The 16,914-nt window shown below is 40.9% G+C and overlaps 1 protein-coding gene across 2 annotated transcripts in view; it reads left to right on the top strand.

The window, feature by feature from the left end:
• The window catches only part of ACOT12 (acyl-CoA thioesterase 12), a 49,638-nt gene that overhangs the window by 8,089 nt on the left and 24,635 nt on the right, over positions 1-16,914 (top strand). For both annotated transcript variants that reach the window (XM_073344384.1, XM_073344385.1), the window contains 5 exons: positions 1,770-1,830; positions 2,910-3,011; positions 5,403-5,547; positions 11,131-11,287; positions 14,555-14,674. In XM_073344384.1, the coding sequence (XP_073200485.1) occupies positions 1,770-1,830; positions 2,910-3,011; positions 5,403-5,547; positions 11,131-11,287; positions 14,555-14,674 (585 nt within the window). The remainder of the gene's footprint in view (positions 1-1,769; positions 1,831-2,909; positions 3,012-5,402; positions 5,548-11,130; positions 11,288-14,554; positions 14,675-16,914) is intronic.

Here is a 16,914-nt window from a genome sequence, read left to right as displayed (position 1 = left end):
ACCCAGTGGCTATTTTGATCCACATAAATTAGTTCTGCCTAGTTGCAGGACTCAGAGAGATTGTAGATCCATATTTCACTCAACTGCCTAGGAGCAGTATGGAGAGCAGGACTAGCACCTACTCAAGAGCTTATATTTGCCTTCCACATAGACACAATTTCCTCCAATTTTTGCCAGTGAAGAATTTGGCCCCTTCTAATGTTCCAAAAGATCTTCAGAATAGAATATAAATGTTACAAGATCAGCAAAATAGTTTGAAATTATTTTTGTAATAGAGACAAGTTTCACTGCAGGGAAAAATAGTTATTGTTTAGAAATAGAATTTGTTGTCAATTTTCTGGATGAAGCATCCTTTTATGGTCTCCTAAGCAAAAGCTTTTCAGACTTTAAAGGCACACTGTCAAGATAAAAATCATATTTTTAAAAAGTCTCCTTATCTGTATTATTAGTAACAGACCAAATTATTCAACAGTGTTCTTAGCACTCACAATATTTAGTTGTTGTAAGGGTACTCATGAATTTCTGATTTCTTCCTTCAAAATGTGAAGTTTTGCCCTTATCCAAAATGGCTCCCATCCCATCACTGTCAGTAGCAATAAAGCAGCAAGATGGCTATTGTCTTCCTTAGGTCTTTGTAGATGAAAGAGATGCTGCCCCCAGCAAAGATGGCCGCCATCTTCATTGTTTCTAAGCTGGTTGAGAATTTTCCACCAGAATGATTTTCCAAAAGACTGGAAGTGAGATGATTAATTTGAGACCCTTAGTTTAACCTAAACAAATTTTATCCCTTTACCATTTCTTCCAAGTTTAATTAATAAACACACTGGGCCAGATCCCCATATAGTGTAAATGCATCTAGCTCCATGGACTTCAATGGAATTAGGTTGATTTACTAAAGCTGAGGCCCACTGTATCCTGTTTATGCACCATTGTATACATTGGGCTAGATCCTCAGCTGATGTAAATCAGCATAGCTCCATTGAAGTCAGTGGAACTATGCCAGTTTACATCCACTGAGGATCTAACAAAGTGAAGAGACAGTATTTGCCATTTAAGTTTCTCTGTTGGAATATCAGCCACAGAGGAGGCATGCTGCAACCCTGGCACTGTCCACAATTTGGAGAGTGCATTCTCAGGGCATCACAGAACAGAGCCTGCTTTCGGTTTGTTTGTGGGGAAGAAAGTGAATTCTGCCCTATCAGCCTACGCATAGCTTGAGAAATGAGATATCAGTACCCACTTTTGCAATTGTGCATAAATGTACACTCACTGATTTAACAAACCTCACACGCATATGTGCCTGTGTACTTAAAAGTGAAATCCAGTCTGACTGGACTTGAGATTGGTGTGTAATGGCATAACAGCATAATGGTGCATATAGGTATATTTCTAATATAAAGGTACTCTCTTATTAAGTCTATACAGTTTTCTGAATAACTCCAGTTTGGTTCAGCAGCTCCTTTATTTGAAGTTCCCAGTAAAGTTTGATTTGAGAAAAACTTCTACAATTAACTACTTGTTGTTGCACATAATTTACTGGCCTTTTGCATTATCAGTAATACGTGCATTGGCATGTAATATTGCTTACCGTTGGTGGTATTCCATTATGTTACACAGACAGATCTCTGAAATGACAAATGTTTATACAGCCTGATCCAAAGCACATTGGAGTTAATGGAAGGGCCCTGGTTGACTTTAGTGGGTGTTGGATCATAGTGCAGTTCATGTAATAATTGTGCAACTTAATGAGATGACACTTGTCTTAACAGAGTTGGACAAATTATCATCATCAAAGCAAAGGTAAACCGAGCATTCACTACTAGCATGGAAGTAAGTGATATTCATTTCTCATTTTTATAATTATTTCTTTAACAAATTGCTGCACAGAGAGGCAGGAGGAGAAAGATAATGGAACAAGATTCTAGCACTGTAACTTTAGTATTAATTTCAGAAGGGGCTTAATGAAGATTCTTAAATAAAAAATGTGCATCATCCTCATATGAAACAAGTGCATCTAAATGATTGTTATATTTCTATAGCACATTGCTGTCCAATGGGTGAGCTATGCCAGACTAATATAAGGTCTTCTGAAGAGGTTAAGGTCTAAAGGCATTAGCACGCGTAATACAAAACAAAATATAAAGTGGGGTAGATAGTCAATATTGGCCCATTCCAAAGCCCATTGACCTCAATAGGCTTTGGATCAGGGTCCATGGCTAGAAAGGCTCACAGAATAGGTGGATTTCTTAATGTTTTTGAAATACATGACACAAAGATCCTTATCTCAGATGTGTCAATGTCACTTATTGCTTATGTTGTAACAGACATGGCAATGCATTGCTCAGTCACATACCTGAAATCAGAACTGAACCTCAAGTGGTCTCTTCTCCTCTCTGTGCCCCTGTGCAATTTCCATTAGCTGTGATGGGAGTCATATGAATGCATCGATGGGAGAATGTATTCCAAAGTGTTCTAAAAATCCTAAAGACCAAAGACTTGATGCATGTCATGTCTGTTTCAGATGAACTAGTAAAGCATTTCACTAGTCATTCACTTCATATTGTGTTTTATAGAGTTGTACAGATTTTTGCTGATGCAAGTCCTACTGCTTCTAAAGATTCAAGCAGGGTACTAAAATGGCACATAAGTAAATGGAAGTCATAGTTCATAAAGCCAAATTTAAATGTCTGTACTATTTTTAGAGGTTCTGCTAAGCCTCCATTTACAGATATGTTGCCATGGCTTTAAATATTCATGAAGCGTATTGGTGATACTAGGACATTAGTGAAAAGTCTGTGCATTCTACTCCTTTAAGATGTGAGCTCAAGACAACAGTTATTTCTACAAGTGTTGTGACTTGATGTCTTATCTAGAAATTAACAATGTGGCAACTTTCTTTTTCATTTTAGGTTGGTGTCAAGGTTACAGTACAGGATATTTTGACTAGTGTTCAGAAACTTATAAGTGTGGCTTTCTCTACATATGTAGTAAGACCAGTTGGTGATGAAAAGGTATCTCATTTAATTTAGAAATCATTTAATCCTGGCATGAAAAGAGATTTTGGGAAATGTCTCGTTTGATTATTGTGAAACTGACAACAAAAAAAAGATGATATTATCCACTCATTTCATTTGATGGCAGAAAAATAATGTGAAGTCCAGACTGTAAGAATATTTTAAAGACCTTCTCTATGACCTCATGATGGGATATTTTTCTGCCACTTTATAGGTCCTTACTTTTTAATTTTTGCAGGTTCTTCCTTACTAGAATTGGCATCTTTATCCCAACTTTACTGACAGAGTTGGTAAAACAGATATTTCCAAACGTAAAATGAAACCTGCCTGAAAAAGTTTAGAGGCTAAATTAATTGGTTAATGTTTGAACATTAAAGTACTATATAAATACTCTGTATTATTATTTATTATTGGCTTGATCCTGTGTCCAACCCCTTAGTTCACGCCTCTTTAGCTCAACATTCCAAACAGGTCATTTCAGGATGAAACAGATAATGATTAACTAAGATCAGCTTCAATGGGCAGCCATTCAAGCAGGAGAATTTGAGATCTCAATTCAAAATCCATCAGAATTTCAGCATTTGGAGCAAACAACTTTAACTTTTTATACCTTTTTAAAAGCCCACTTATTTATTATACTTTTGTTGTTGTTGCTTTATAGACAAGTTTGGGAAGAGGGAAGAATGACTACCTAGGGTTACCATGTTTAAGGTTCCCAAAAAGAGGACACTGCTGGGGGGGTGGGGAGGGGAAAGCTGGGAGGGGCTACAGTTGGGGAATACTGGAAGGGTGTGTGTGTGTTCTCTGGGGTATTTGAGAGGTGCTGGATAGGGTATCTGGAGGCTGCTGGAAGAGGTGTGTGTAGGTGTACTGGGAGTGGTATTTGGGGGGTGCTGGAGGGGGAACCTGGGGTGCTGGAGGGGGAACCTGTGTTCTCATTCTTGAGGTGGGGGGCAGTGTCACTGCTGGGTCTGGCTCAGACCCAGGACACAGCAACAGCCATCAGTCAGCACCTCCCTATGGGGCTCTCCCCACCCCACCCCCAGGGCTGGGAGCGAGGGATCGGTGAGGTACTAATCAGATGTCGATGCAGGGGAGAGACCAATTGGGGCTCTTTCTGAGTTGCAAAATCTGCCCCACAAAAAACCTGGATCTTGCCTCTTATTTGAAAAATCTGCCCAGACAGAATGCGGAGGATCAAAAAAGAGGCAATGTCTGGGAAAGCCCAGACATATGGTAACCCTATGACTACCTAACTCTGCTGGAAGGGAGGGCAATTTTGTTTTAAGAAAAAATTGGCAAGATTCTGAGTAGGGATGGAAGTGGAGGAAAGGAGCTGGTTTGAGAAAAGAATCAAAGGCAGAGAAGTGTTATCAGGGATTGGTGATACAAACATCCCCACAGGAGAAGGAGGCAGAGTTGTTTAGAAAGGGAGAGGGCAAAGCTGAGAGAGAGAACATGAAGTGAGGAAAACTGGTGTAGCCCCATGCCCTGCTGACAGTAGGTCCAGGGGAGAGGCGGTTTTGGCCATAGGTAGTGGCTGGTGGCTAGAGACACACCAGGTTCCCTGACAAAGCCTCTAAGTCTAAGCCTCTAAGTTGACAAGAGGATTTGGGGTGGAGGTACAGTGGAACCACTGTCACCCACATGGAGCAGCAGGGTGTTGACTCTGTTCTTGTTGAAGCTTCTGGGCCTAGATGGAAGGGACCATAGGATAGGTCTGGATACAGAAAGCAGCTGTTCCTTGCAACTCAGCTGTTTTCGTCTGTCCCCTGTTTAGATAACATTGTTCAAACAGTTTGTGCCATTAAACTGACCAATTCTACCCATAGGCATAAATGGATTTTGCACATGCAGTGTGTGTGAAAAGGGAAATACACTTGGAGGCAGAAGGGCTTCACCTGCAGGAGAGTGTTAGAAAAACAGCTTGTAAAAGTGTGCTGCTAAGGCATTTTCAAAGGAGCGTATCTGAGCACAAGTAGTGGTAGGGGATAAATGCGCAACTGGGACACAACGCACAATATTAAATCCTCAGAATAACTTGAAAATGCATTTCCAGTTTTGTTTTCTGTGAAGCATTTTAAACAAAATAGGTTTTGGTGAGTTGATTGTATTTTTAGTTTTTCAAAACAAAAACACCTTGTCATTGAATTTTGGCAAATGACTCTGGACTAAAAGTGAAAACCTAGATATTGCATAATTACTTGAACTTTAACTCTTTCCTCATCTGTAGTAATATGAGTTGCTGTACTGCAGAAATTACACTCAAGAATTCTAGAGAATGCTGGTGCCAGTGAACTTTTTAAATGGCATTGGCTCAAAGTGCAATTCAGAGCACACTTAGGTATGATTATACAGTCACATGAGAGCTTCTTTTCATTTGTGTAGGTATACTTAAAACCAGTGAAGCTTCTGTCTCCACAAGATCATCTGGAGCATAGTCTGGCTATTGAGAGAAGAAGAATTCGACTGGACCATGAACATGTCTTTGAGACCCTAATGCAAGAGAGTAATATGGAAGATTATCACTGTGGTCAGTAAAGCAGACACAACCAGTAATTATGGGCAAAAAGAGGGGAGCCCAAGCGACCAATTCAGACTAGGGGCAAAACCATATAAAAACCCTGGAGGATAAGAATCCAGAGGCTAGCAAGGGGCTTGCCAGGTTTGTGAGGGTGTGGAGGACAACAACTCTCCATGATGGTTCTCTCTGTCCTTCTATCCTGCAGGATTCCAGGTATAAGGTTGCAGGATCAGGGCCCAAGTGTGAGTTGATCATTTCACATTTACTTTTCACTTAGGGTTTGCCTACATGGGGGGTTTAAAACTGGATCAAATTGAGTTAATCTGGTTTGAAAACCTTGCATACAGATGATGCAACCCATTACTGTGAACTAACTCTGCATTTATTGAGAACTCTTGCGAAGTGGACTAGTTAGATCTTTTGATCATGCACACGCAACTGCTGTGCACCACTTTTTTATGCCTCTTTGCTCATCGATCCCAGTATATCATTATTCTGGCAATACAACCACATAGCATTGCAGAAGTCCCACAACATGCCTCACACATCTAGCTGGAGCTGTGCTGAGATCCTGGATCTCACAGCCACCTGGGGAGAAGTGTCAGTGCAGGAAGCTCTTGTGGTGTGCCACGGGAATAAGGACTTTGTGTGGACATTGCAAAGCAGATGTCCTAGAGGGGTCATGACTGGGACGCCAACCAGTGCTGGATAAAGAACAAGCAGCTCAGAAAAAAATGCATTGGAATGAGGAATAAGAGGAGACAATCTGTTAGAAGACATGTGACCTGACCATTTTTTGATGAACTGGACATGATTCTATACAGTTAAAGTACAACCCATCCAAGATGCTGCCCACACTCTTCCTCCCCCCCACCAAGGATGACTGGCTCGACCCACTGGAGGCTGAGCTGGAGAATGCCCCCTGAGAGCCAGGATCTTTTTGTGTCTCAGGAACCTGATGATGAAGAGCTGGAAAGTAAGCTCCAGTCCTGCCTTGCTACAATGGACCCTTCCATTGGCTGAGCCCGAGTCCCATCCAAAAACCCAGGCTGGGACTGAAGAGTCAGATTCCCTGGAGGGAACTACAGCATGTAAGCAGCTATCTTTACAATGTATTATTTATTATTATTGTTGGCTGATGTGAGCTAAGAGCCCCCGCCTTCCTCCCACCCTCTCTGTTCTGTTTCAAAATGGCACCCACCAGCATGGTGCAATCACAGAAGGTACCTGTCCCTCTCTGCTCCCCTCCAGTGGCAGATTCAAACACCGAAAGCATTCATTTGTGCGAAATTCAACATTTCATTGAAACAGGGCTTACAGGAAAAGAAATTTGGTTAGTTTTTGTAGTTTTCATGAGGTATAAATGCACACTGCATGCCTGGTGAAGGCACAAAAAGCACTATTCTTCACTGAAGTACAAATGCTCTGTAACATGAATTCTAGTTGACAGTCATTGCAGGACTCTATCTGTTTTTTCTACACTTTCTCCGTGTCTGTAGGGGAGTCAGAGCAGAACTTAACACTGAGAAATATCTCACAGCTTAATGGTCATACAGAAGGAATTACTATCCAGATCCCGCCCCCCCCCCCCATGAGCCTCCCTTTAAACCTCTAATTCCGAAGAGGAGCATATGACACACAAACAAAATTGCAAAAACGAACCTGGACCAAACCAATCACCCCATCCCTAAGAGCATGAAAGCAGACACAGTAGACTGAAATCCAAATGCATTCAGCACCTTCCAAATATTCACACAAGTTACCATCTCTGAGGTTCCCCCCAAAATGGGAAGAGTCTCAGCTGGAGATAAAGTCACATATACTGTACCTACTAAAAAAAGCTGTCATGACTTGTCTGTGACATGAACAATAAACAACTCTTTTTCCCCCCCACTCCCAAAACCACAGCACCTTCAACGGCCAGATCATCAAGGACAGGGCTTCTGTGTACTGCTGACAGGATGGCCAACCTGAAGGAGAGAAAAAGGAAGACGTGGGACAAGATGTCAGAATGGCGGAATCATAGGGGAAAACCAGGCTGGCTAAGAGGTAGAGGCTGTACATGAGGACCCAGAAGAAGAAAGAAATGCAGCTTTCCCAGAAGATTGTGGCAATGGCCAAGGAAAGTGTGGCTGCATCCCAATCCACTCCACCCCACCACAAGCTAACATGGGCAGGCCTGTGACTCAGAACACAAACAGTAGGCTCACTGGCAACATTCCCCTCTGTATTTATGTTTTCTGTGGGACACCTTGCTGCTGCTCGAACATCTGAGCAAGTCTCCACTCCTTGGCCTCTCCCACCCAACATTAAGGCTTTCCCCCTTGCTCTCAGCAATATTGTGCAGAACACAACATGCAGATATAATGGCTGGAACATTTTTTCGCTGTTGCTTCCAACCTATTCCATAAACAGCACCATCTGCCTTTCGAAGGCCAAAGGCACACTTGACCACCATTCTGTATCGTGCTCCAATACCCCTTTCTGTTCGGAATTCTGCACCCTGGTGGGGGAGGCAAATGATAGGCACATGGGTTCCATCAGTTGCCCCAGTATAGCTTGGGAATGCCATGTGTGCAAAGCCACCAGTAATGTCCTGGGCCCTCCGCATCCTGAAGTTCTCTTGCTAGTGCTGGTCATCTCAGCTCTTCCGAACGATCCTCTCCCATCGATCCACACTGGTTTCCTGCGTTCCGAATAGCACTGAATGCTTGTTGGTGATCCAGAAACTGGTCCTCTTGTTCCAACAGCTTGGCATCCTCCTATTCGTCTGCCTCATCCTGCTGCCACCACTGTAGATTATCCTGCTGCTGCCATAGAATATTCTCCTGCTCCCACATCATCCACATGGTGGTGAGACAGGTGAAGTCCAATGCAGAATTCATCTGGCTCTGAGTGCTGTAATACAGCCCAAGCAGCCTGTGCATATTGATGCCTGCCACCACAGTGGCTCAGAGCATTGGTGGTCTATGCTGGCTGACAGCAACTTTAAAATGGTGCGAGACAATGGGCCAGAGATAGAGACAATACGGGATTTTTTTAAAAATGTGAACTAACATGGCTTCCCACAATTCACAGTGAAAACAATCCCAGGGCGCACAATGCTCAGCAGCAAAGCAAAGGACCATGGGCTATCCCCAGAGAATGCTATGTTCTCAGTTCACAGAAAGTTGCTGCCATGTGTTCACACGATGCAGATTGAAAACAGAACAGGCATTCTGTGGGCACACTGTTGGGATGACTTGAATACAGCGAGTTACCTGAGGCTCATAAAAGCACTTTGGCTTAAGCCCCTTGTGTAGAAATACCCTTACTTTGCAGGTTTAGGGGATTTTTTTAAGGGTTTTATAGGATTCATTCATACTTCAAGCTGCATTTTGCAGTGGAGAAATAAAGTCCAATAGCACCAGTTAAGACACACATAAGAGGAGAAATCCATTTGGCTTGATGCCTATAACTTTCCAATAAATCAATAGGAACTATGTGCATGTGAGGAGATTGTTCTCAAGAAACAGAAGAAAAATTCTTCAGAGTGGTAATCTAAATCCTGGCAGGAAAAGTGCAGAGCATTCATGTGACCAAAAGAAAAAAACTGAAAGCATAACTGGTTTCTTTCTTCACCTAGATTTGCCTCTATTTCCCAGACTTATCTCTGTCCTGAAATGACATGAATCAAAGTCGCTGTATTCCCTTCCAAAAACATAAAATTATTCACAAATGTTTAAGAAACTTTCTGGTATTTACAGTCTGAAGTACACATCTCTGTTTATGAACTTCAGTCACAAATAAATTATCTACAGGGAAAAACAACATCTATTATAAATATAATACTTGCGTTCACAATTTAATTGGGTTGTGTGGACTCAGGATGGACACTTTATATTGTCATGATGATACCTTTCTGGTAGGAAAACTAAGACCACCAAAGAGCAATCAGAGAGTAGTAAGTTCAGTCTCCATGGCCCTAGCTGCGTTAGGGAAATTTTCTAGATATTTTCTACAATTGGTCACAGCAGTTCAACATCTACAGTGACATATAAAAAGTAAAATAGGATAAAAAATGAGATTAGTATATGTGAAGATTGTTAGCTTCCAAATATATACAAAATACATCAAGCAAGAAAATGAAGTTTGTCTTCTGAATGCAAGTTATACAACTCCTTAAAAAGAAAAGGAGTACTTGTGGCACCTTAGAGACTAACCAATTTATTTGAGCATAAGCTTTCGTTATGCTCAAATAAATTGGGTAGTCTCTAAGGTGCCACAAGTACTCCTTTTCTTTTTGTGAATACAGACTAACACGGCTGTTACTCTAAAACAACTCCTTAAGTAGATCCAAAGTGCAAGGTAATCAGCCATCCAAATGGTTATTTGATTATCGTAAACCACAGTTTACTAGGGCAGAAGCCAAAGACATAATTCGGGTCATATGAAATCCTGTGGCGCAGAAGTTGTTCCATGCTTGGAATATGACACATCTGATACTTGAACTTATTATATCAAGATGTAACTGAAAATACAAAGACTGTTTTTTTAAATTCAGAGCACCTTACAGTCAAGACCCCGATTCAGCAAGGTACTTAACACACATGTAACTTTAAGCAGTGACTTCAGTAAGACAACTCACATCCTTAAAGTTATGCATATGCTTGAGTATGTAGCTGACTTGAGACATAAAAGAGTGTGATCTTTAAGTCCTCTCACACAAGACATTGGGGGGCTAAATTCATCCCTGATGTACCTTCATTGAGTTACACAAGGGTTCAGTTTATCCCTAGATTCTTAATTAGACCTTGTGTAATATGCATATTTATGAATATGTTTACATACTGATGATGAAAATACACGTGTAAGTCCATTGAAATAGTTTCAGTAAGAGAATGCTAAGGTTGTATGGTTAAACACTTGAAAGATGAATTGGCAATGTTACTGTTGTGCACACAACCCTACCTCTGCCCCCAGTGCATGGCTATTCACTATAATACAGTATTTAATGAACACACACTATTTCACAAGTAATACAGTACAACAGGATACAATAATTTTCTACAGTCTTAAATCCACATGTTTTGCAATTTTTAGTACTGCAACTCATATCAAAAGTATATAATAAACTGTACTTACTTATAAAACACATTGCAGATTAAGTAGAGTAATAATGAAAATTTACTGGCATACATAGGTTGCCTACATTTTCAATTAGGAGAGCTGCATACCTGTCTGGTTCCCTGAATGTGTGCTTTTAACATAGCTTTTGTATGAAGGATAGATTCTCATCCCTCCTAACAGAATTTGATCTGCCCCCAGGGTGTTCTGTTTCTCTCCATTCTGCACCCTTGTCAGACAAGAGGCTATGGTGCCCTTGCACCTTGGTAGAGCTTCAGGCTGTTACTATTATTGAAAGAAGGAGCAGGCTTTTGGCTTCAGGCACTCCCTGGTGTGGGTTTCTTTCTCCCTACAATCATTTTTTAAAATTGTACCAAAAGCCGATAGATTCCTACAATGATGGGGAAAGGGTATATTCCCCTCTTGGGACAGCTAATAACTCTACTCACTTAACTATCCCATTAATGTAGTGTTACCATGTTTCAGATAATGTAAGTAATACAGAGGAAGATACTATTTCAACTGATCTAACCCATGTGCAGAGCATTGAACTTGTCCTGCCTCCTCATGCAAACCATCATGGAAATACATTTGGTGGCCAGATTATGGCATGGATGGAGACAGTAGCTACTATTTCAGCAAGGTACTTTTCTGTTTGATGTCGTCCTATATGATTCTGAAAAGACATGCTGTGTGGAAAATCAAAAGTACTCCAAATTCATCATTTTAATGTTAAGGGCATCACAGAGGTTAGTTACAAATGAGAAGTGAAAATAAAATGTATTGTGATCTCTCTTCCTGTTGAGGTGCAGGGGATGTCTACATATTTATATATAGGCTTTTCTATGGCACTCATTTCCAGAACGTCTGAGTGCTTCACAACACTGCTGAGAAATATTGCTGTCTCCTTTTTACAGATGGAGAACTGAGGGACAGAGAGATTATGTGATTTGCTTGAGGCTTCAAAGCAAGTCAATAGCACAGCTAGAAATAGAATCCAGATCCTGATGGCTAGTGCAGTGCCTTGACCACAGGAATATCCTTCCATATATGGTCAAATCCTCTGGCCCAGCATCAATGAAATCTTAAAATGGAGAGGCTGCTCAAGGACAGTCTGCAGCCCCCATACATAGCAGAGATAAACTTGAGTGTGGCCAGTGGGTCTGAACAATATGAGAGCCACTACCAGGAGGTGTGGATGGGCACTGGCATGGGAATCAGTAGAACTGAGTTCTATTCTAGCCATTGACTCACTGTTTTATCTGGGGTGGGTCACTTACCTTCTCTGTCTCCCAGTTCCTACATCTGTAAAATGGGAGCAATAGCGCTTCCTCAGCATCCTTTGTGAAGTGCTTTGAGATCTACAGATGAAAGTGCAAAGTATTATTGCTACCCTTGTAGGTTCATTAGTGGCTGTGGCCCAATTGCGCAGCTGCTCTGCCTTCTGCCTCTAGGCTGGAGGGTTCCATCACCTCAGCCTTGACGCTAGTCTCCCACACAAACAAAGCTTCTTTGTATGTGAGACCTGAATTTCTATCAGAATTCCTCTCACACACCACCTGACCTACTTCATTGCAGGAAGGCTAGCGATGTGTTCCTTTTTTACCTTAATAATTAAATGCCATTCCTTTTCCTTATTCATGTAATTTTGATTCATAGCCAGTTAGTTGTACTGATAAGAGATTCTCTTTAGTTCTTAGATAAACAGCTCATTTTATTAAAAATAGAAAACACGCTGATTTTACATCAGTGTGTAACTCCATTGACTTCAAAGGAATTACTCCTCATTTATGCCAGTGTACCCGAGACCCAGTCCAAAATATCAGGCCCTGTTTCCCTTTGATATATCAATACACAACTAACCTGAAAGTTAAAATAGTTTATTTGGAACTATGAATATTTAACATAATTTATCAGGTTGAAACTTTTAGGAATAATAGCTCATGGCAGAGACAATATTGGATGGAAAGAGAGCTTGTATTTTATGTTTGAGAAATAGCTGCCCTCGCTACAAACCTTTTATAAGGCAACAATTAGCTCTGACCTTTGTAGGTACCAGTTAGTGTTGCTATGGCCACAGGCTAAGATGGGGAAAGCAGGGGGTGGGGAAGAGAGAGGGAAAAAGCAATACTTGAAGAATAAATTTAAAACACCCACAGAAAGGTTTTTTCAAAAGGTTATTTCCCCTTTCTAAAAATTGTGACAGAAATTGAGCACCTTAAAGACAGTATTGCAGTAACTGAAAATCCATTTGAAACAGGGCTGTCCTTTCTGATATTTTATATGACCAATAGAAGTATTCGGGGCTTTGTTTTTTTAGAAAAATAGAGCTTCATATTTAGGAAAAATCCCCCTTTAAAAAAATCACGTTCTTTCATCCCGTTGGTATTTTTGGTAATATTGTATCTTTACTGTGAGTGTAGTAAATGAGATACCCATTTAGCATTTTAAATAGGAAGAGCAAATTATGTTTAACGAAATTACAAAGTCATTTAATGTATTAGCCTATTATAAAGATGCTCTGTTCAATTAATTAGCAACAGATAATTGTGTGCATTTAACAATACTGGTACATTAGTTTACAGAGAGCGCAATTGAATTAAGAGCTGAGACTACTACAAAACTGTGTCATTTCTAGGCTAAAAATGTGTACGATGAAATTCTGTACTATATATGTCTGCTTTTCTCACTGAATTTGATGGGCGTCTCATGCACATTCATGAGGGCAGAATATGGCCCTTTAGAGTCAGGAAATAAATTGCATTGTTGTTATTATTTATCCTGCAGTAGCACCTAGAGGCCCCAATTGGGACTGGGGCTTAAGGCTGTGAAGAACAATAGAAAAGTCCCCCTACAAGAATTTACAAACTTAAAAATCATGATCCTGTAACTACTTAATCACAAGTGCAATTCTAAGTAATCCAGTGGGACTCCAAAGCTCCAATGGGACAACTCAGGTGTGCAAAGTAATGCATGTGATTAAGTGTTTTCAGGATCAGGGCCTAAATTGAGAAAAGAGATATTAGTGAGTGTAATAAACAACAGAAAGGTATGGGGGATGGAAGGATGAGGTAAACAACAATAATAAGAGAATTTATATTAAATTAATATACCTTTAAGTCTTGATTTTTAGAAGTTAGGCATGCAACTTTGGGTTTCTGCATGGGCAGATGTCCAGTTGTACATCTAACTGGCTTTTTGCATGTTTAAAAACCCAGTTCTGAGACTCAACTTCAGTTGTTGCATGCAACTTTTAGAAAAAAGACATATTTTTTAGTGTCATTACAAAATAATGCAGGCTGTATTTGGGTGAATTTTTATTTAATGTTTCACATAATCATATACTGCACAAAACTATATTAATTTCTGATAAATGTGCAGAAACCATCAGAGGTAAAAAGGATGTATGGACTGAAGTTCTTACATAGATACATCGTCTTTGGCCCTGAGGAAGTTTCACTAACTCAAATAGGTCCCGATTGTGAACTCTTTACTCACACTGAACAATATCTTACTCCAAAAGTAGCCCTGTTTAAGTGAACGGAACTCTTTGAGAAGTAAGGTACTACTGAATGAATGAGAGTAAGGGGTTCATAATTTGGCCCAATATGAGGTTTATAACAAGGAGTGAGGATTAATTAGTTAAATGTTTGTAAAGTGCATTGCAAATGAAGCAGCACAATAGCAGTGGTATTATATTTTGAGACCCAAATTCTGTGCCATTATTTAGCTGAATGTGCTGTCATTTATGGGAAATCTAGGGATTAAATTAGGCTTGCATTGTGAACTTCTAATTTGTGCCAACCTCATTACTTTAAGTATGCCAAATAATCCTGGGCTGTACCAATACAGAAAAAAGAATTACAAGGCCATATATTCCATTTTGTGTCTCTCCTGCTTTCTCATTCAGCCGTCTCTGTCATTCATATCCCATCTTGAAATCAGTTGATATGTTTAAATTCCGGGGACCCTCCACTGTTGGCGATCGTCTTGTCTTCAAAGCAATAGTTAACAACACATTTCAGAAAAGGTAAAACTATCTATGTGCTTGTCTTACTGCCCCTCTATAGCACAATCCCTCCTGAATGTTTCAGACTCAAGCCCTCACTGGGGTTTTCCTTATCAGGTTTTTGATGAAGAAATATTTTTAAAATAGCTCTGCTTTTCTCACTTCAAAAATAGTTTGAAGCTTGGTTTATTGTTTATTCAAATCTAAAAGATTATCCATACCCTCTAGTGATTGATATCCCAGTTCTGCAAACCTTAATTTCAAGTGTAATGCTAAGCAGTCCAATGGAACTCCAAGTCTCCAATTGGACATTGTAGTCATTTGGACCCTGATCCTGGAGTATACTCCATGTGGGTACAGGGCTCTATCTGTGTGGAGCTTATTGCAGAGTCCAGGCCCTTGCAGCTGCTTCCTGGTTGCAAAACTCTTCTTTTGGAAGAAGGAGGAAGAAGGGGAGGGTGAGTACATCTGGTGTTAAACCGAGCCAAATGCAGCCTGGAATAAATGGGTGCAGCTGCCATAGAAGCCTTTATACCAGTTGCGATTGGTTCTAAGTTGGGCAGAATATGAGTGTTAAGGAGCATTTATTTAGCACAATGAAAGGGCCTAATGCTTGAATTTCTGGAAGTCTGCTTTGTACCAATCCTGTGGCATAAAGCAGACTTAAACACAGTGGATCCTACCTTCTGAGGATCCCCCCATGGTGGGAGAAACCTCCAGTGACTTAAGGCCACTATAGAGGCTCCTACACCACGACCCCCTTTCTGAAACCTAGCAAAGAGTGTGTGTGGTTGCAATACCCCTTTGCCAGGGGGATCCCCAGCTACTGGAATGACTCCTTGCAGTCAGGCATAAGTAAATGACACCAGGGAAGTGACAGTTCCTTAGCCAGCCTGGGACGGGGAATGTCAACGTCGCTTAAACCCATCTTTGCCCCCACTCCGACCCCTGGTCCTGTGATAAGCACTGCTCAGCCAGACCAGAGGCTGTGGCCTTAGAAGGTAGACGAAAGTGCCACAAGAAAAGCCACAGGACGGTATAAGGTTTCAGAGTGGTAGCTGTGTTAGCCTGTATCAGTAGTCCTTGTGTTTTTTAGGAGGGTATAAGTTACAGCAGACCCTCCTCGAACGTCAGCTTATATTGTGCCATGTCAATATTTCTGGAGAAAATAGGGTCCTGGTGGCAATAGATGTAACTCCCACTGCTACTCTCTTCTATCCAGGGCTAAATTTGGTCCTCCCAGGACACCAGCTTGCTGTGAGTTACCCTTATCGTGCACATCTGAATGCCAAATCAGTGCAAGTTCGCTCCCACCCCCAAGTCTTCCCCCTCCGGCCCCAAGTTCCCACACTCTGCTCATCATTGGATATCTAAGCACCTACACTACTTTGCTACTTCAGTTCATTTTCTACCTATTTTAGTCCTGACATTTATCTTTGTCATAAATATAAAGTGAAGGGTAAACCCCTTTGAAATCCCTCCTGGCCAGGGGAAAGCTCCTCTCACCTGTAAAGGGTTAAGAAGCTAAAGGTAACCTCGCTGGCACCTGACCAAAATGACCAATGAGGAGACAAGATACTTTCAAAAGCTGGGAGGAGGGAGAGAAACAAAGGGTCTGTGTCTGTCTGTAGTCGTCTTGGCCAGGGACAGAACAGGAATGGAGTCTTAGAACTTTTAGTAAGTAATCTAGCTAGGTATGTGTTAGATTATGATTTCTTTAAATGGCTGAGAAAAGAATTGTGCTGAATAGAATAACTATTTCTGTCTGTGTATCTTTTTTGTAACTTAAGGTTTTGCCTAGAGGGGTTCTCTATGTTTTTGAATCTAATCACCCTGTAAGATATCTACCATCCTGATTTTACAGGGGGGATTTCTTTATTTCTATTTACTTCTATTTTTTATTAAAAGTCTTCTTGTAAAACACTGAATGCTTTTTCATTGTTCTCAGATCCAAGGGTTTGGGTCTGTGGTCACCTATGCAAATTGGTGAGGCTTTTTATCCAACATTTCCCAGGAAAGGGGGGGTGCAAGTGTTGGGAGGATTGTTCATTGTTCTTAAGATCCAAGGGTCTGGGTCTGTAGTCACCTAGGCAAATTGGTGAGGCTTTTTACCAAACCTTGTCCAGGAAGTGGGGTGCAAGGTTTTGGGAAGTATTTTGGGGGGAAGGACGCGTCCAAACAGCTCTTCCCCAGTAACCAGTATTAGTTTGGTGGTGGTAGCGGCCAGTCCAAGGATAACGGATGTAATATTTTGTACCTTG

Source organism: Lepidochelys kempii, chromosome 5 (assembly GCF_965140265.1).
Source record: "Lepidochelys kempii isolate rLepKem1 chromosome 5, rLepKem1.hap2, whole genome shotgun sequence".
Taxonomy (NCBI): domain Eukaryota; kingdom Metazoa; phylum Chordata; order Testudines; family Cheloniidae; genus Lepidochelys; species Lepidochelys kempii.
This window is presented reverse-complemented; position numbering and strand designations above follow the sequence as displayed.